General features: G+C 42.0%; 1 protein-coding gene across 1 annotated transcript in view; it reads right to left on the reverse strand.

The window, feature by feature from the left end:
- Positions 1-1,827: 1,827 nt before the first annotated feature.
- The window catches only part of slc7a3a (solute carrier family 7 member 3a), a 38,734-nt gene continuing 19,069 nt past the window's right edge, over positions 1,828-21,492 (reverse strand). Inside the window, exons 3-12 of the mRNA XM_084319628.1 lie at positions 20,846-21,007; positions 18,161-18,329; positions 14,584-14,699; positions 14,125-14,347; positions 13,846-13,985; positions 13,038-13,140; positions 11,197-11,426; positions 10,815-10,981; positions 10,444-10,552; positions 1,828-5,813 (exon numbers count right to left, since the gene is read on the reverse strand). Of these exons, the coding sequence (XP_084175754.1) occupies positions 5,656-5,813; positions 10,444-10,552; positions 10,815-10,981; positions 11,197-11,426; positions 13,038-13,140; positions 13,846-13,985; positions 14,125-14,347; positions 14,584-14,699; positions 18,161-18,329; positions 20,846-21,007 (1,577 nt within the window). The 3' untranslated portion in view covers positions 1,828-5,655. The remainder of the gene's footprint in view (positions 5,814-10,443; positions 10,553-10,814; positions 10,982-11,196; positions 11,427-13,037; positions 13,141-13,845; positions 13,986-14,124; positions 14,348-14,583; positions 14,700-18,160; positions 18,330-20,845; positions 21,008-21,492) is intronic.

Here is a 21,492-nt window from a genome sequence, read left to right on the forward strand (position 1 = left end):
CACCTCTTTGCTATTAGGACCTACAATGGGGGACTATATGGCTGCCCCCTATAAATTACTCACTCCTCCTAATCTCATAAATTCTAATGACAAATTGTGAGGTTTTAATATCAATTCTCTGCTCATTTTATGCCTGTCTATAATTAAGCCAATTCTATGTATACTGCTCTGTTGTATGTTAGAGCGATGCTCTGTTGTATGTTAGAACTTTGTAAAGAAACTCAAAGTACTAAGAGCGATACACTGCTCTGTTATATATTTTTTATTGAACAATCTTATCACACTTTTTTACTGTCCGTTCTATCTTATTATTTTTAGCCTATTTTAAACTGAATCAAACCGCACTTTTTTACTCTATCTAATCTATTTTATTATTTGGATTGCTGAAGAACTGTGATTTGCCTAACCTGGCTACCTCTCTATCTCTTTGTATTTACATTTTTTATTTGTTATGCTCGCTTATGCCTGTATTTTTTACTGTTGTGAAGCACTTTGAACTGCAACCTCTGTATGAAAAGTGCTATACAAATAAAGTTATTATTATTATTATTATTATTATATTGTGTCACTGCTGTGAAGCACTTTGGGCTGCAATTCTTGTATGAAAGGTGCTATACAAATAACGTTTATTATTAGTTATTATTAATTTATCCCACAATGCAAATCATCCAACACTAATGTTAACGCTAATGTCAGCTACCAAATGTTGCAGTTTATAACTATTGCTATTAAAGACTAGTTTTGATTAGCACTAGTACAATTAGTATCAGCTGTACAATTTGGTATCCGACATAGCAGCTCTTAATGTTTGGATGCTATGCATTGTTGGATAGATGGGACAATCTTTAATTACATCATTAATGGGGGCAGTTACATGTCAGTCTTAAACACCAGGCCACCCTACCTGCACTCTAATCATCATCATCCAGTAACTAAGACATTTCTTCTACTGTACTTCCAGTCAAGTATGAAGAACACAACTCAGACAAAGGCTCAATGTATAATTAGCGTGAATCATTTTTAATAAAAAAAAAACAAAAGACAACATTAAAAATACAGCTCGTTTTATACATGACAGCCATATGTACAGGATATAAAACTGAAAAAAAAGACAGAAATCAATCATTGCAGAGACAACAGGGGCGACGATGATTGTGTCGATTTTCAAAGGCACAGGGGCTGTATATAAAGACAATCGCTGTCAAGACTGGAGTCTGAGTCACATGTAATATCCATCCAAATACTTGTGTTCTCCAATGGAACCGTCCCAAGTGCAACATTCCTCATCGAGTTCTCACGGGTGGTGGGCCCATGCAGGAAGATTAAACGGACATGGATTAAGCATAGTCCTAGACTCGGGTAACAGTATTTTCTCCACTGGCAGAATTAAAAATAATCATAGTCTAGGACTAGGACTATGTTTAATCCATGTTCATGACAGAAGAAGCTCAATAAGTATCTGAGGTGATTCAAATTGTATCTCGACCCAGGTCCTAATTCATCTATCAGCCCCTGGTCCTTACTGAGGCAGGGGGGGGTTGTTTTAGGCACCAGTTTCTGTAGGAGAAAATAGTGATTCACAGGCTTTAGAAATACTGGCTGAATCCAAATCTACACATACCTCCCTTTTCCACCCCTTTATATTATATATATATATATATATATATATATATATATATATATATATATATATATATATATATATATATATATATATATATATATATATATATATATATATATATATATATATATATATATATATATATATATATATGTATATATATATATATATATATATATATACACATACATATATATGCAATTTTATATCTACAAAAATAGAAGAGCTGGGTAATCAAATCGATTTTCCAGAGCATCAATCTTCATTTGAATAATCCGATATCGATTCATAAAATCCCAATTGATTTTTAAAAAGAAAGAAAATTATACATAATGCTATATTGTGTTGAATGTTAAATAAAAAGTACATTAATGTAACAGTTTTGTGGTCAATTCTTAATGTAAACATTAATATGTTTAATTATGCACCAGGTTAAAGGGTTTCTTGTACAATTTATAGCATTATTTCTCTGAGAATGTCTTTTCATATCGAAGCAAAATTGGTATTGTAAAATATAGAATCGGGAACTTGTGGATCGAAATCAAAATCGATTTGGAAAATCAGTGGCGATACCCAGCCCTAAAAAAGATAGCCAGTGAGGATTCAATTTAGATTCCAGCAATATTGTTTGCCAAATTGTATGCCAAGAAATGTAATTCATATACAATTATGAAACCAATCTCCTTTCAAATGTAGGCTGTACAGTACTTGAACACGATCAAACCGAAGATACATGTATCATTTAAAGAATTATGCAAACAATGAGTTATACACAAAATACTGTACCATCTACAGTAAGCACTGTACTAGAATAAAAAGAACAAACAAAGCTATTAACAAATGCTATTGACTCCAGTTGAAAGAATTTACATAATTTTAGAGACCATCTTTTAGTGGTCATTCTTTGTTATGGAAATCAGTGTTTCCAAAACACACGTTAATTTGGTCATGTAGAATCGCAGCCAACAAACTTGATCAATCGTTTGGTGACGTGCGAGATCTGCCATATACTGTACATAATAGAAGCAGGAGGGTGTGCCCCTAAATCATCACTAAAACTAAGACGGTATATGTACGGATTAAAAATACATTAATTTAAGTAAAATATCTAATCTAGCACAGTACTTGATAGAAAATATATATGACAAAAGGATAAACCAAATATTAATGACGTAACCCAAAGCAAACTATGCACATATAAATATAAACAGTTCTAAAATAATAAAATACATGAGTAGTTGAAAAAGAGTAAATGAAGAAAAAAAAATAGAGAAAAGATGGAGCTCAACAGATGAAGCTGCCAAGAAGAGGATGAAGTTTCAATGGAAACTAAACAAAAAATCTCTGTGAGAAGACCGTGTTTTTTTTTCTCACAAGGAATACTGTGTAGGCCTAGTGGTGGTGATGTCGTAATGGAAACATACCCTAAAACTCCCAGGTTCCAGACAACAGTGTACATCTGACAGAAGTAGATATAGATGCCAATCAGCTGTGTTCAAACTGGCAATAATAAAATAAAAAAAAATAAAAAAAATATACACTTTTAGTGTTTCCTTGGCCTCGCCTCAATACTTCTGCTAATCTAGCAGTTAAGGTACAAAGTAATTATTATCCTTCTAACAAAAAGGACCTTTCAAGTTTTCAGATGATAGTAAAAATAGTATATTTGAGTGTCACGTATACATTCATACTTATAAAATAGTAGACACACTGTTGTCCGTCACAGGCAATGTATACCATTCACACTCCAAATGTTTTGGATCGACTTTAACATTGGCCATTATGTTGGTTGTTTCAAAACCTTTCAAAATGGACTTATAATAATGTACTCTATTCAATGTTTAAAATGATTTTTAGACAATTTGAACACAGCCCAAGATTTCTATCTGACCAGGGCTCACAAGGGCTTTAAAACTTTCGCCCAATTGACTTCATGTGTATCGATCACACTAATTATGTGTGCACGTGTAAAATGTACATGTAAAAGACAGTAGCAAGGATGTTTCTGTAACATTCATAATGATCTCTCTCCCCATGTATTCTTTGGATAAAACCTATCCAAATATATCTATTTTAAACAAAACAAAATGGACCAATTACACAAAAGAAACTACATCACTCACTACACTAAATCACTAGTGTAAGAAAACACTTGATTGTTCAAGAAATATGCAGACTCGGTTGCATCTTCACCTGATCTTGTTTCAGTGTTTCATACTTTACACCCCAATGTATTTCCGTCAAGTCAAAGAAGTTACTTGTAACTCACTGTGAATATACTGCATAATATAATCACAGCTTTTTAGATCTGCACAAATAGTTGCAAGGATAACCATGTAAGCATCTAAAGCAAGTATATACCGGTATGTATGTATATGTTGAGAAAAGAAAACATTTCAATGAACTGTGACATATGTAGCCAACTGACCAATCACAAGCTCTGCCCTGTCTTAGCTTGACAGGGGAAAGCAACGCTTGTGATATGAGGGTCAAGAAAAAAGCTGAAACAAATCTTTGTTTGACCGAGGAAAGTAGCAGTTGTGAACTTGTGATTGGAGGGTCAAGCAAAGGGGGCTGAGCTTGGGATAGGTCAATTATGTTGCATCTCTGAGTGGTTGTTTCATACTGTAGGTCCCATTACATTTCCTTAAAGGTAGAATCTGTAATGTCATCAAACAGTGACCTATAGGCACAAGAGCCTTGCTTGGTATTACGCTTTGTTAAAAAAATATATTTGCTCTGATGTTTGGGTTGAAGTTTAGTAACTTATTATACTGTGAATTTCTCCAGATCTGGCAGAGCCTGAGAGGTGTGGTCAACAGTAGCAACCCCTCCCTTATACCCATTCAACTTCAACCCACACATCAGACCAAAACAAAACATGTAAACAAAGTGCAGCACCAAGCAGAGCTATTTTGCCTAGAGGTCGCTGTTTGACGGAATTACAGATGTTACAGTGGTTTCAATAAAACTTGTAGCTCACTGTGAATATACTGTAGCACATATGGTTGTTATGTAAAAAGAAAAGAGAAAATAATAATAATAATAACAACAATAATAATAATAGGGGGCCAGGAGGGGATTGTGTGTTATCTGCAAAGCATCTACCTCAGGCTCAGACACACACACACACACACACACACACACACACACACACACACACACACACACACACACACACACACACACACACACACACACACACACACATTCTAGTGTGCATGCACACTGTATACAGTACACACCTACCATGTGCTATTGACCTCAGTACACTGAGGCTCTGAATAGGATTGTAAACCTCACAGCCACAATGCTACCCTGTATAAACGCAGCAGATAGACAGGCTAGTACACAGAACCACCAACAACAAGCTAGACAAGTTACCCCTCATAGAATTCATTCAATAACAGGTGCTTGATTTTCATCATATTTTTTCTTCTTTTCTTGCAAGGGGGTGTGTGGGGGTCTTGTTGGTGGCGCCTAGTGGTAATATAACCATGGTTTCTTCAGACAGACAGACAGCTTGCTCACTGATTCTAAGTATTGATATGGGCAAGCATGCTGGCTCAAGCTAGTCATTTTGTTTCCATTCTTTCATATTGCCTGCCGCATCTTCTCACACCCAGCTACTGAACTGTAACAACAGACAGGAACGACAAAATACATAAACGCTCATAAATAACATTTTCTTACTGTTGTTAATAACCTGTTCAGAATAAGGCGGTGGAGTATCGTAGTAGTCGTTGTTAAGTCCAGTCAAAGCCATTTGTTATAAGCAGGTAAAATATCTACACACGCACACACACACACACACACACACACACACACAGAGTAAGGCTGAATACGAATACACAGACAGACACTAAGATATCAAAGAACCAGCTCTGCCACAGTGTGTCTACCCATCAAGTTAGCCAGCCTCCAGATCAAGAGGTAAGATGTGTGGCCTCTTCTCCCTTTAACGTTCCAGGCGCTTCCAGGTGGTGATGCTCTGGAACACCCCCCCCCCAGGTCTACCCGGCACGCCTGCACTAGGGGCTGCTGACCCCCTCCTCGTCACTCATGTCTTGAGGGGCTCCCCGGTAGATAGGGCTGTTGGACTGCAGCGCTGGCTCATATTTACGTGGGGAGGAGCTTTTGGCGGCCTCGTTGCTGTTCCTAATACCATAGCTGAAGTAGATGGCAAAACCTGAATAGGAGGGGGGGGGGGGGGTTAGTTAGTTAGTTGCAGAGTAAAGTAAGTAAAGTAAAGTAGTACCAATGTAATATAGTATATCAAAGTATTAAGTAGTTAAAGAAGAACGTGATGTAGTACTAATGTAGTATGACAAAATATTAAGTAGTTACAAAAGAATGTGAAGTAGCACCAATTAGGGATGCACGATAATTATCGGGCCGATATCAGCAATTATTACGTCATCCCGATAAACCCGATACAATTATTGATAGCTCCGATAATATATAATATATTTTTTGGTTAAAAAAATGCAGTGTGGGTGGATTGGGATGAAGGGCGTTTGTTTTTACTGTAGGCTCCTCCCGTTTTGCCAGTACTGTGGTACGACTGATAGCGTGTGGTTTAGGAAGAGGGAGTTTTTCACAAATCCAGCGCTCCCTTTCTCATGCCTGGCTGTGACGCAGTCACGTAACTTTCAGAAGCAGCGCGGATAGTAAACAAAGATGGCGTCAGTAGTGTGGGACTTTTTCAAAGTTTCAGAGGAAAACAGTTTGCTTGCTATTTGTAACAAATGCAATGCAGAAGTTCCACGAGGAGGGAAAAGGGCAACAAGCTATAACACATCCAACATAATAAGTCACCTGCAACATCAACACCGCTACGATGGTGTGTTAAAAGCCTACGACGCCGCGCAAGCAGCTAAAGCTGCTGCAAATCTAGCCCCTTTCGTGACTGTGATGCAACCCTTGGTTGAATACGCAGTCACTTATTGCTCCGTAGTAGCCAGGTTAATTTGCACCACCAAGCACTGCTTAAAAGCTAGCGGTGGGTCCAAAATATATCAGATATAAATTTCAAAGGTACCCAGCGTACCATTAGGGTTTCACACACACACACACACACACACGGCGAGGTTTGAAAGCTCGACGTTGCTAATAAACATTTGAAATCATTTTTATAAACGAGTAAAAAAATCACTGAGCTAGCCTTCGCTAAAATGGCTGCTTCCGCATTTTACAGTAGGAGCGCTGTGATTGCTTGGCTTTTTTTCTTTTTGAGGCGTGCTGTCCTATAAATGCCAAGTAATAGTTGTTTCATGGACCAAGACCACAACAGTCTCCTCTCCTATAGCGTCAAATGTTTTATCTGCTGACAAAGCACAATACCTGTTGGTTTTTAGTTCAAAACACATTGTTAATGACATTGACGGATTGTGAATTTTGTGATTGACTCAAATTATATTTATTTGGAAAAATAAATATAGTCACTTTATTTGAAGAGTCAAAACTGTTCTCTTGGCTTTGTTTTGTTCATAGTAGTAACGCTCATGCCATGATAAATCTGGTTAGGTCAAAACTACAGGAATATATATTTAAAAAAAAACATTATAATACAATAAATATATATATATTATCGGTTATCGGTATCGACCTTGAGGAGCAGAAAGTTATCGGTATCGATATCGGGGTCAAAAAAATCAATATCGTGCACCCCTAGCACCAATGTAGTATAGTATTAAGTTGCTACAAAGGAATGTGAAGTAGTATGTATGTAGTAGGGTTGGGTACCGTTCACATTTGAACCGATACCGGTACCTGTGAATTGATACCGGTACCCGACGGTACCTTTTTTTGGTACTTTTATTATAACAAAACTGTTATTTTTTTATCTACCTTTTCTCCTCCTTTTTCTGTGATTTTTCTCCCCATCCCAATTTACCTCTCGTGCCAATTCTCCCTCCCCTGTCCTGATCGTTGCTCGCATATGCCCCCCACTGGCCGGTTGTAGGGAGGATAGAAGCCTTGCATCACATGTCCCCTCCGATACATGTGGAGGCAGCCTGTCACATCTTTTCACCTGCCAGCGTGGACTCTGATTGGCGAGCTGTAACGTGTGGGAGGCTCACACTGCCCCCGCCATTTTCCTGACTTTGCTGTGCAGGCGCCCCAACCGACCTGTAGGAGTCGCTGTTCACAACGACCAGACTACCACCCTTCGACTTCCCACCCGCTAACTCTGCCAATTGAGTTAGTATGACAGCCGGCCCAAGCCGGAGGCAACGCCGACAGCCGGATTCGAACCCGGTGTCTCTTGCATTGGTGACGAGCGCAATGTCCGCTGCGCCACCCAGCCGCCACAAAACTGTTATTTCTGTTGTAAAACTATATAAACTAATACTCGATGTTCGCGATATAGTACAGTACTACATCTCGGGTAGAACAATCCGCGATACATCGAGTATACTCGATATATCGCCCACCCCTAGCACCGATTGATCTAATGTGAATCGGTACCTGGTAGTACCGATGTAATTCGGTCAGTACCCTTAAAAGTTCGGTACCCATCCCTAGTATGTAGCATAGTATTAAGTTGCTACAAAGGAATGTGAAGTAGTATGTAGCATAGTATTAAGTAAGTTGCTACAAAGGAATGTATAATGGAATAACAAAGTAGAAGATGGTAAAGCAGTACTAATGTGGCATCTCCAAAACCATCACTACTGCCAAAGCTTCTTTCTTTCACCATTCGCAAACTGCACGCCACCATTTCCTCCCTCCTCACTCCCCCTCCCTCTCTCTCTGCCGAAGACGTTGCGATTTTCTTTGAGAAAAAAGTGGAGAGCATCCGCAGCTGCTTCTCCCAACCCCGGCCTGTTCCAAATGCTAAATCGAGAACCTCATCCTTTACTCTGTCATCTTTCATTTAAAATTTCGTTGTACCATTCTTGTGACAATGACAATAAAGATCATTCATTCATTCATTAATTCTCTCCCATTACAGATGCCGAAGCATTAACACTGGTAACGTCGAACCGTTCCACTACATGCCAGCTGGACCCGATACGCTCCCCACTCCTCCAGACCAAAGCACCACACATCCTCTCATTCCTAACGGCAACCATCAACTCCTCTCTCAACTCGCCGGTGGTTCCCACCTCCCTAAAACAAGCCAGAGTCACACCCCTCATAAAGAAACAACCATGAACCCCACCATCATAAACAACTATCGTCCTGTCTCTCTTCTCTCCTTCCTTTCTAAATCACTTGAACGTGCTGTATCCAACCAACTTACTGAATATCTCTTACAGAATGACCTCCTAGACCCTAATCAGTCAGGCTTCAGGACTGGTCACTCCACAGAGACCCTCATAGCGGTCACAGAGGCACTTCGCTTAGCAAAATCAAAGGGCCTCTCCTCTGTCCTGATTCTCCTGGACCTGTCGGCAGCCTTTGACACGGTCAACCATCAGATCCTCCTCGCATCCCTCGCAGGAATGGGAGTGGCTGGCTCTGCGCTGGCATGGCTGACATCCTACCTCGACGACCGCTCCTACCGAGTATCATGGAGAAGGTCCCTGTCGGCCCCCCATCCCCCAGGGCTCGGTTCTTGGACCCCTCCTCTTCTCCCTCCACACCAAATCTCTGGGTAACATTATCACACCCCATGCCTTCTCGTATCATCGCTATGTCAATGATACTCAACTCTTCCTCTCCTTTCCTCCCTCAGATATCCATGTCTCTGAGCGGATCTCGGCCTGTCTGTCCGACATCTCCGCCTGGATGACGACCTCGGACCAACCACCTCAAATTGAACCTAAGCAAAACAGAATTGCTTCACCTGCCGGCCAAATCCTCCCTGCTGACCGACCTTTCCATCAAAGTGGAAAATGAAGCCGTAGCCTCGTCCCCGACCGCCAAGAACCTTGGTGTAGTCCTTGACGACCGGCGGAACTTCTCTGCTCACATCGCTGCAACGACCAGAACCTGCAGGTTCCTCCTGAGCAATGTCAGAAGGATCCACCCCTTCCTGACAAAAGAAGCCACCAAACTCCTTGTCCAATCAACAGTCATGTCTCGCCTTGACTACTGTAATGCACTTCTCGCTGGTCTACCAACCACCATCACCAAGCCTCTTCAACCCGTCTGATCTACAACCTACCAAAGTCAGCCCATGTTACCCCACTTCTTAGGACCTGCACTGGCTCCCCATCGCTGCACGAATTTGCTTCAATGTCCTCGACCTGGCATATCGTGCAGCGAAGGGAATGACACCCTCATGACCCTTCCGCTCTACATCCTCTGGCCGCCTCAGAACCACTCCGATCCAAGCTCCGGGAGGGTCATCAAAGAGAAGCCGCCTATTCTCGGTCCTCGCTCCACAATGGTGGAACGAACTTCCCACCAGCTAGGACAGCCGAAACCTGATCAATCTTTTGCCGTCGACTAAAAACAAACGTCTTAAATCTAAAAAAAAAATGTAATCGTTTTTTTTTTTAAATACCTTCTTACTGTCTTATACTATCATGCACTCTTCCTACTATATTAATATGGCCTTACTACTTTGTACCCTTCCTGCTGACTTGTTGTACAGAACTTGTAAGTCACTTTGGATAAAAGCGTCAGCTAAATGACAAAATGTAAATGTAAGATGGTAAAGCAGTACTAATGTGGCATCACAAAGTAGAAGATGGTAAAGCAGTACTAATGTGGCATCACAAAGTAGAAGATGGTAAAGCAGTACTAATGTGGCATCACAAAGTAGAAGATGGTAAAGCAGTACTAATGTGGCATCACAAAGTAGAAGATGGTAAAGCAGTACTAATGTGGCATCACAAAGCATTAGTAATGTGTCAGCCGCGTACCAATAGCCATCCAGACAGCGAAGCGGAGCCAGGTGGCGAGGTCCAGCTGCATCATGAGGTAGATGTTGACGAACACGCTGAACAGAGGGAGCCAGGGCAGCAGGGGAACCTGGAGAGGACAGAGAGAGACGTGTTCCTGAGTCTATCGCTAACACGGTGGGGGGAGAAAATACACAAATCCTTCACTTGAAAAGGAGCAATTCCCCTGACTATATTTATAATTGCACTTTTACAACAACGTGCTTCCTAAAAGAAAAACAAAAAAGGAAATCCCTGATGAAAAATCGGAGGGAGTAAAAATACAAACACGGATGAAATCAAAGTAAACCAACAATCTACAGTATCTCTTGTCGTGTGTCGCTGCTAGTTACCTTGAACGTGAGGGCCTCTTTGCTCTGAGGCTGCCTCCAGATGATGATGACACAGACGGCACAGAGCAGGGCCAGAACGATACAGGTCGTCAACACGGCCGGGTCCACCGCAAGCAGCTCTGGCAGCTTATTGGCCAAAACCACACAGAGCACCGTGATGAACACCGCTGGAGAAGAGGGAAGGAGGAACGAAAGGAGGTTGTGTTCGTTAGCTTCACCCAGCCTAGTGTGTGTGTGTGTGAAGCAAAAGGATAACCGCAAACTGGATTACAGCTCCCAATATTTCAACGAGGACACATTTTTAACGAAGACCCTGTGCGGCGTCTTATACTGGGGACCAATGCGGTATATTGCATCTTGGTCCATCTCTCGTCGTGCTTACAGATGACGGCCGTGGCACCGTAGACGATCTTGCCGGAGGTGTGTGTCGGCGCCTTGGCGTCGGGGCAGAAGAGCAGCCTGGCGTTGAAGCTCTCTTTGGGCGGCCTGTCCTCCATCTCCATGCCGTACTCGTCTCCGCTGTCCACTCCGCTCTTCGCCACCTTCTCTCCTCCCATCACCTCCATCAACCGCTCCGTCTGGCTGGAGGAGGTCAGGTTGCCGGGCTGGTACCTGAGCAGAGGGGGGAGAGAGAGAGGGGAGTCAGGAGGGGGAACGTAATGACATATTAGGAAAAGAAAAAAAAGATTTTCAATTTTCAACCAACAAACAACAACACAACATCAACATCAATAATAACAATAATGACAATAATAATAATAATAATAATAATAATAATAATAATAATAATAATAATAATAATAATAATAATAATAATAATAATAATAATAATAATAATAATAATAATAATGACAAGACGATGAGAAATAATAAATACCTACAGATCAAAACTTAACTAAATATACAAAATACAAAATACCAAATACAAATAAAAACACATCACAAACAACACAAAAAGACATTAGACATTGGACATTTCCTTGACCACCTCGGCCGCCGCGGTCCACAATTCAATACCTGCTTGTCCCACCCCAACCACCCGAGCAGTCGATATCTCCAAATAAACAACATCCAGCAATGTCAGGGACCAGTTAATTACCGTGAGCTTCTCAGGCTCTTTCCATATCATAGCGATAAGCTTTTTGGCTGCTGTAACGCTGTAATGACATATTTTCGTGCGATATAAAGCATGCACTCGTTCCCGCAGAATGGATCTATCTCGAACCCCGCCCTTTTTTCTTAATCCTCCAATTACAGCTGTTGATTGTCTCTGCCAAACCCCACCCACTTTTCTTGATCCTCCGATCGCCACAGTTGCTTTCCTCAAGCAACAGTTGTGGTTGGAGGATCAAGAAAAGAGGGCAGAGTTTCAGATAGGTTCATTGAAACCCTTTCCCACTTCAAGAACATGGGAAAATATACCTATTGTGTGTGGAGGTTGACATCACATTTTTGTGTAGTATGTATCTCAATATTTATCGTATGGCCTGAAAGGGAAACATATGAACCCCTAGAGCAGGGGTCAGGAACCTGTTTGACTGGGAGAGCCATAAAAGCCAAATATTTCTAAATATATTTCATTGAGAGCCATATAGTATTTTTAACATATAATAAATTAAATATGTCTTACTTTTAATGCGACTTCTGGTGCTGCATGGTTTTGCTGATGGCCTTGTAATCTGGTTCATACGTGGTGAGATTGAGCTTCATGCAGGCGTTGAGGCTTCCATCAGTTAAACATGAGCGTAGGTTGGTCTTAATGTTCCTCATATGCGAGAATGACTGCCCACATGCATATGTAGAGCCAAACATGGTCAATACGGCAATACTCACGCTGCATTGTGTGGTATGTCACAGGAAGCTCGTTCCAAGTTTTAAGAATCAGCTGGTCTTCAGGTTGAAGATTTTTTATTTCTGTCCACTTGTGTTCCCTCGCCAGCTCTGCTCGCTATATCTTCAGCTACAGATACTATTAGCTGTATCTTCAAAACTAATTTCTGTTTACTTTAAAATGCCACAGTATTATTAAGAAATATCACAAGTATTAAAAAAATAAAATAAAATAAAATTTTATTTTATTTTTAAAATTTACTAAAAAATTTCTGGGAGCCATATGCTGTCACCAGAAGAGCCATATATGGCTCGCGAGCCATAGGTTCCCGACCCCTGCCCTAGAGCCTAGCTATCTCCAGTATATGGTTACTAGGGAGTAGGTTGGCCTACCTCAAGATGAGAACGCAGATAGCCACCAGGGAGTAGGCCAGCAGAGTCCCTATGGACATGAGGTCCACCAGAGCTGCCAGGTCGAAAAAGAAGGCCATCAGAGCTACATGGAAGAGAATAGAGACGTGCATTTAATAACATTATTAGCTTTCATTATAGTAGGGATACGTTTAACACATGCGTACTGCGGTCATAAACCCTCTTTGATTGTGATTGTACTAGACTGAGAGTAGAGCTGTCCCCGAAGCCTGTTTTTGGGCTTCGAACTTCGTCAGGGTTTTCCGAACGGACGTTCGAACCTTCGTTTTTAATTACAAAAAAGACAATTCTAAAGAAAATATTCACATTTTATTTTTTTTATTTTATAAATATCCTCAAACTAAATCCTCAATTTGAATAAAGTGATTAAGCTCATTAAATTAGTATTTATTTTATTTTATTAAATCAACTTTCTGATATTATAACTCATCAGTTTTAATACTATAATATTAGTGTAGCCTAATCTTTATCTGCAACTGTGAAGAAAAACCCCATTGGTTTAAACAGAATAGACACATACAAAATATATATTAAAAATGTTTTATTCTAATGTTGATTTAGAATTCGAATGCCAACCTAGCGAACGAAGGTCCGAACGTTCGAACGTTTGGGCTCAGCCCTAACTGAGAGACTGCTAAATGAACGGCCCATCTGAAAATATGAATATCTGAAAAATATATATTACACAGGCAAATATAGGAACCAGAGATATACCACAAAGACTTACAAGAGGGAATGACAAAGGAAAGAAAAAAACAATTGAACCTACATGCCACAATGCCCGAGGTGATGGTAGCGATGATTGGGGTCTTGGTGTGGGAGTTCATCTTGGACAGGCCTCTGAACAGCAGCCCATCCTCAGCCATGGCGTAAATCACCCTGGGCATAGGGAACATGGAGCCCAGGAGGCTGGAGGGGGATGGGGGTGTTATAGAAAAAACATTAAAAAAAATTCCGTGACCATAAGGGGAACAGAAATAGGCCTTTTAATGCTAGGTATCTCCTTAAAGTGTGGAGGCAGGACATGAATATGGATTTCCCCCCTCACCTGGTGGAGAGCGCACAGAGCGACCCCACGGCCACTATGAGTCTGGCAGGGTCCCAGCCCACATAGCTGAAGGCTTCAGGCAGAGGGCTCTGGACGTTCAGCTGGTAGTAAGGCATCATCAAGGTCAGAGCCGCAGACACACCGAAGTAGGCGAAGAAGCAGATCAGCAGAGAGGCCACGATGCCAATGGGAATGGAACGCATGGGGTTCTTGGCTTCCTCGCCTGATGACACACAAGAGGGGAGAACGTAGTCGGTCGTAGGTCTCAATATAATTAATATATTAACACCTGATTGCTAGGTGAAGGGCATGTGCAGATTGAACATCTACGCCACCCATCACTGCTACAAGTGAAGTTTAATTTAAGTCAAGAATGCTATTTGGAGTGGTGAAACCATACATAAAAGTGGATTCAAAAAAGGTGTTCAAACCCCTAACAGCAATGTCAAAACAACTCACTTGTCGTGGCGATGCAATCGAAACCCACAAAGGCGTAGAAGCAGGTGGCGGCGCCAGACAGAACCCCGTTAATCCCAAACGGAGCGAAACCACCGACACCAAACTGCTCCTTGATGCTGCGAGGGAGACGGAGGGGCGGGGTGTTATAGGGTCATTGGTCATTATTCACACGTTAAAGGGGAGATGAAGCAGTGAACAATGTGATCCTAGTTTGTTTGTTGTGTACCTTGTGTAAGACAGGGTCCTATAATAAAATGTGAAATCCTGCTTATTTGTCTGAAAAATCTAATATAATTTCCCTGTTTTCGCCATGGGCGGCGCCATTTTGTTGCTGACGTCACGGTGTTGGTTTGGTGTATACACTGCTGGTTAGCTGCCTATAGTGAACATGGATTGTCGGGTCAGTCAGTAAATAAAATGTTGCCTACAAAACAACGGGACCGGGGTGGTTCTTTTTGTATTGCTCCTGGCTGTTCAAACTAATTTTACCATGTGAAAGAGAGAGAAAAGTTGGTTAATTTCCACAAACTACCAGTGAAAAAAACAGTGTTGTTGGCACGTTGGCTGGCTGCACTCAGGCGGCGCGATCAGCCTGTTGGACAGGGAAGGAGGATCTGCAGCCTGGAGCCAGCTACCGTTAGCTTGCCGAGGCTCCAGCACACCGACAAGCTGCTGGAGCCAGCTACCGTTAGCTTGCAGAGGCTATTAGCACATCGACAAGCTGCTGGAGCCAGCTACCGTTAGCTTGCCGAGGCTATTAGCACATCGACAAGCTGCTGGAGCCAGCTACCGTTAGCTTGCCGAGGCTATTAGCACATCGACAAGCCAGGGTTTCCGTTAGAATTTTTTTTTGCAGGTCTGAGTGTCCGGTAGATTTCACTCTACCGGACAAATGGGATAAATTCCGGTCAGAGTTTATTGAGCTTAAAAACAATTGATAGGCCTATATAAAGAATGACATCCTTAAGGCATTTATAATATTTTAACTTAAAACTAGGCTACTTTTGCGTATATACAGTCATTAATATATTCCAAATAAAATAAGTCCCTCGAGACTTCGTGCTGCTGCCGACTTGAGGTGTCTGTGGGCAGTCTGCCCGACATTAATAAACAGCAGTCTGTTATAATCACATTTTTATGAGCTAACGAATTCCGTTATATTGGACATTTGTATTAATTATATCAAGCGAAGAACTGAGAAATTTGGCAGAGAGAGACGGCAACATTATCGTGGGTTTGCGTGATGTATATCTCCACCTCCCAACGACTTGGTGCTGGTCATAATGTCCGGTGAAAATAATTCCCTCTAAGCACAATTTGATTATTTGAATTGTATTAAAATAGGCTAAAATTAAATAGCCTATGCGATGAACGATTCATTACATTTGTTTCATCGTTGCTTCACCAAGCAGCCGGTCTAATAATGAAAGCTGTTGTCAGCGCGAGCTGGCTGCAGTTAGATTTGCAAGAAGCATCCAGCTGCAGACCCGCAGAGCAGCTTTCCAGGTCTGGGGACCGCACTGTGCCAGCAAAGCTGGTGGGTTCTGTGGGTCTGCAGCTGCATGCTTTTCGCAAATCTAGCAGCAAGCTCTCGCTGACACAGCGTCGTCATTATTAGACCGGCTGCTTGGTGAAGCAATGATAACAAATGTAATGATTGTTTCGTTCATCGCATAGGCTATTTAATTTTAGCCTATTTGAATACAATTCAAATAATCAAATTGTGCTTAGAGGGAATTATTTTCACCGGACATTATGACCGGAGAGATTAAATATGTCGGACTTCAACAGATTTTGCCGGTCAAATACCGGTAATTACCGGCTAACGGAAACGCTGCGACAAGCTGCTGGAGCCAGCTACCGTTAGCTTGCCGAGGCTATTAGCACATCGACAAGCTGCTGGAGCTCCCGACGCTCGGCTGGTTGAAGTGGAGCTAGGTAGCCAGCAGGCTGAATCAGGGTTTCCGTTAGAAAAAATTGTTGCCGGTCTCCGTGACCTGCAAGATTTCAATCTACCGGACAAATGAGATTAATTCCGGTCATAGTTTATTGAGCTTTAAAACAATTGAATAAAGAATGTCATCCTCAAGGCATGTAGATTTATAATATTATTACTTAAAACTATAGGCTACTTTTGCGTATACAGTCATTAATATATTCCAAATAAAATAAGTCCCTCGATACTCCGTGCTGCTGCTGACTTGAAATAAAATAGACCGCGTATGTGGGCAGTCGGTCCGACACTAAACAGCAGTCTGTTATAATCACATTTTTATGAGCTAACGAATTCCGTTATATTGGACATTTGTATTAATTATATCAAGCGAAGAACTGAGAAATTTTGCAGAGAGAGACTGCAACATTATCGTGGGTTTGCGTGATGTATATCTCCACCTCCGAGTCCCAACGACTTGGTGCTGGTCATAATGTCCGGTGAAAACAACTCCCTCCAAGCACAACTTGACCACCCGAACCGTACCAAAACAGGCCAAAATTAAATAGCCCATGCGACGAACGATTCATTACATTCGTTTCATCGTTGCTCCACCAAGCAGCCGGTCCAACAATGAAAGCTGTTATCAGCGCGAGCCGGTCGCAGTTAGTTTGCAAGAAGCATCCAGCTGCAGACCCGCAGAGCAGCTTTCCAGGTCTGGGGACCGCACTGTGCCAGCAAAGCTGGTGGGTTCTGTGGGTCTGCAGCTGCATGCCTTCCGCAAATCCAGCAGCAAGCTCTCGCTGAGCGAAGCAACGACAACAAACGCAATGATTGTTTCGTTCATCGCATAGGCCACCCAACTCCAGCCCATCCAAATACAATTCAAATAATCAAACTGTGCCCAGAGGGAACTATTTTCACCGGACACTATGACCGGAGAGATTAAATATGTCGGACTTCAACAGATTTTGCCGGTCAAAAACCGGTAATTACCGGCTAACGGAAACGCTGGGCTGAATGCTCCGCGACGCTGAACTGCCTGCGCCGGTCTGTCTGTCGAAGACCGAGGGAACCGCATCAGGCTTCAGCTGATTAGTGGTCTTCTGGACAAATCTCCCACCCCCAACAACATAATCCGAGGCAATGAAGTGTTCGCTGCAGATCCTCCTTCCCTGTCCAACAGGCTGATCGCGCCACCTGAGTGCAGCCAGCCTGAGCCAACAACACTGTTTTTTTCACTGGTAGTTTGTGGAAATTAACCAACTTTCGTCTCTCTTTCACACTGTAAAATTAGTTTGAACAGCCAGGAGCAATACAAAAAGAACCACCGCGGTCCCGTTGTTTGGTAGGCAACATTTGACTGACCCGACAGTCCATGTTTACTATGCTGCTAACCAGCAGTGTATACACCAAACCAACACCGTGACGTCAGCAACAAAATGGCGGCGCACATGTTCATAAATGCTACATAAATGGACATTACAAATCGTTTTTTTCTTAGAAACGCCTTATTTTTATAACGTGATTTTTTCTGTGGTTTATCTAAATACTAATTTGATACTATGACTATGTGTTTATCGCTATGCTTCATCTCCCCTTTAAAAACCCCTGAAGTCCAGCGAGTGACTCGGGGAGACTCACTGCTCGGTGCTGTTCCTGAACTCCAGGTAGTCCGCCTCGGTGAGGTTCCAGTTGGCCGAGTCCCCCTTGACGAAGCCAGAGATGATGACGAAGCCCAAGACGACCAGGTTGACGCCCGTGAAGATCTTGTTCACCAACGCCGACTCACTCACGCCGAACGCCAGCAGGCCTGAGGGAGAGTCGCGGAGAGGAGGAGGAGGAGGGGGAGGGAGGGAGAGAGGGAGGGATGGCAGCAGGGACAGAAGGACACATGTCTCATCACCACAAACTGCGTGTTCTTGCGTGTGGGCGTGTGGAGGCCTGTGATGACTGCTTCATTACACAACATGTAATCAGTCAGCTACACCTACAAAACACATCCCTCGCCGATACACCATCACAAGCTAGGTGGGGGGGGCCATCTGTCTGAGACTAAATGTGAGACGTGTGCTCTTGCCGTCTTCTTGGGTCAGGTCGCCCTTGAAAGAGGCACCTTTGATCTAGGCCTCCACCTCGTTAAAAGCGGCGATGTGTAGTTTTGGGAAGACAGAAATTACCTAGGGGTGGAACAAAAAAATTGATACTGCGATATATCATCATACTTCCTTTTGTGACATGTCTCTCAACTAAAACATCCAACTGTCTTTCAACTAGACATCCAACAAACTAAGACATCCAACTGTCTCTCAACTAAGACATCCAACAAACTAAGACATCCAACTGTCTTTCAACTAGACATCCAACAAACTAAGACACCCAACTGTCTCTCAACTAAGACATCCAACAAACTAAGACATCCAACTGTCTCTCAACTAAGACATCCAACAAACTAAGACATCCAACTGTCTTTCAACTAGACATCCAACAAACTAAGACATCCAACTGTCTCTCAACTAAGACATCCAACTGTCTTTCAACTAGACATCCAACAAACTAAGACATCCAACTGTATCTCAACTAAGACATCCAACAAACTAAGACATCCAACTGTCTCTCAACTAAGACATCCAACAAACTAAGACATCCAACTGTCTTTCAACTAGACATCCAACAAACTAAGACATCCAACTGTCTCTCAACTAAGACATCCAACAAACTAAGACATCCAACTGTCTCTCAACTAAGACATCCAACAAACTAAGACATCCAACTGTCTCTCAACTAAGACATCCAACAAACTAAGACATCCAACTGTCTTTCAACTAAGACATCCAACTGTCTTTCAACTAGACATCCAACAAACTAACACATCCAACTTTTCTTTTGTTTTGAACCTACTTTCTATAGAACTTCATTCTTAGATGCTTCTATAGAACGTTGTAGGTAAACCAAATAAAAAAAAGTTGTCTTTGCCCTATATGGGGGGGGGGGGGGGGTTCTTTGCCCTATAAGGTTTATTTTTATTAATTTTTTTTTAAACCTGCTTTCTATAGAAGCAGCTGGGAGGTGCGCTGTTTTAAGTGAGCGTGGGTTATTGAATTGATTGATTGATTGCTAATTTTATTACTGTCCGCCTTGTTTCCAACTGGTTAAGTTTAGGCACTCTTTCGAAGTCGCTCTCTTTCGAAGTTGGTTAAGGTTAGAGTTTGGAATCAGGACTGGTGGTCTATCGCCCTGCTCTAAAGACAAACTCTAACCTTAACCAACTTCGAAAGAGAGCGACTTCGAAAGAGTGCCTAAACTTAACCAGTTGGAAACAAGGCGGACAGTAATAACATTTGCAATTAATCAATCAATCAATCAATCAATTCGCGTGATTTTGTTCCACAATGACCCATCAATTACATCATCCAACATTGTTTAAGAAACTAACACATTCGCTGTGACAGAATCGTTTTTCATTTAGTCTTTATGACCCTATCACCATATCCTTTCGTAATGTTTACGGGATCATCCCTATGTTCCCCGGGTCCTATGTTCCCCGGGTTCTATGTTCCCCGCTTTGATTGATTAATAGATTGAACATTTAATAAATTTTTATTATTTTATTAATTATTAATGTCCGCCTTGTTTCGAACGGTTAAGCTTAGGCCCTCGTTCGAACTGGTTAAGGTTAGAGTTTGGAATCAGGGCTGGTGGTCTAAAATGTTCAATCTATCAATCAATCAAAGCGGGGAACATAGAACCCGGGGAACATAGGACCCGGGGAACATAGACATGCTCCCATGTTTACTGTCCGGTGTGTCCGCCATCTTGCTTTCACTTCTAAAAACTCGCATGGCGGAGTGATAGTCATGCGGTTGTGGGCGGGTCCTGGGACCAAGAGCGTGGGGTTATTACAAATACCCACGTGTAAGTTGACTGTTTCAGCCAATCAGAATCGAGAAATTTGCAAGCCGTTGTATAAAGACAATTATATTATGATAGTGAAACGAGCGTGGTGCATGCGGTAAAAACCGTGAGACCTCTCCGTCACCCATACCTGCAATAGCCTACACCTGTGCCTATATACAAAAACCATGCGCTCCGCGTCGCCACCTAGTGATGAACTTAACAAACTACAGACATAACACAAAAACAATCAAATAGCTCCTACACAGATTTCTAGTTTAGAAGATGCTTCTTTGTGTGGTAAAGGTGGTGGGAGGGCAGGAAGGAGGTTACACACACATGTGTAGTTCCACACAGTGCTCCAGGAGTCCAGAGATCCAGTTAGTCTCTCACAGCTTCAAATAAACAACAACAAACAACTGAATGTAAACTCACCGGTGAGCAGCAGGACCAGGATGAGGGCGAACAGGTCAGGGTATTCTGCCAGAACGTTCCCAGGGACCTTCATGGTCATGGTGGCTTTGAAGAACTCAGAGATCTTCTGCCCCACCAGGTTGTCAAAGGTCGAGCTCCAAGCTCTGGCCACACTAGCCGTACCTGAAGAGAGGAGGACGGAGAACCACGTGACGACTCGAACAACACCACGCGGGCCAGGCGACCCGACTTCCGTAACACAGTAACTAACAAACATATAGAGTTCTTCTTTAGGGAGTTTCATCAATTGTAACTGAATTTGTTTATTTATGGATCCCCATTAGTCTACACCCATGGGTGAAAGACTATTCTTCCTGGGGTCCTAACACACAACCTACAACATTACAGTACATTACAGTAACAAAAGAACAATAAAAACATAAGAAACACCTTATAGCCTAAGCACATTCTTCAAAATCTCACAAAGAAAACACACAAAGGCTCCAACCACAAATACAGTACTAACTAAACTAACTAACTAAACTAACAATACTAACTAAATAAATCAGTAACTCTATTTTACCATTCATAACAGCATCCTTCAACTTTTTCTTAAAAGTAAATTAGTTGCTGATCATCATTATCTTCACAGGTATACAATTCCAGTT

The sequence above is a fragment of the Notolepis coatsorum genome, assembly GCF_963971535.1.
Source record: "Notolepis coatsorum genome assembly, chromosome: 8".
Lineage (NCBI taxonomy): Eukaryota > Metazoa > Chordata > Actinopteri > Aulopiformes > Paralepididae > Notolepis > Notolepis coatsorum.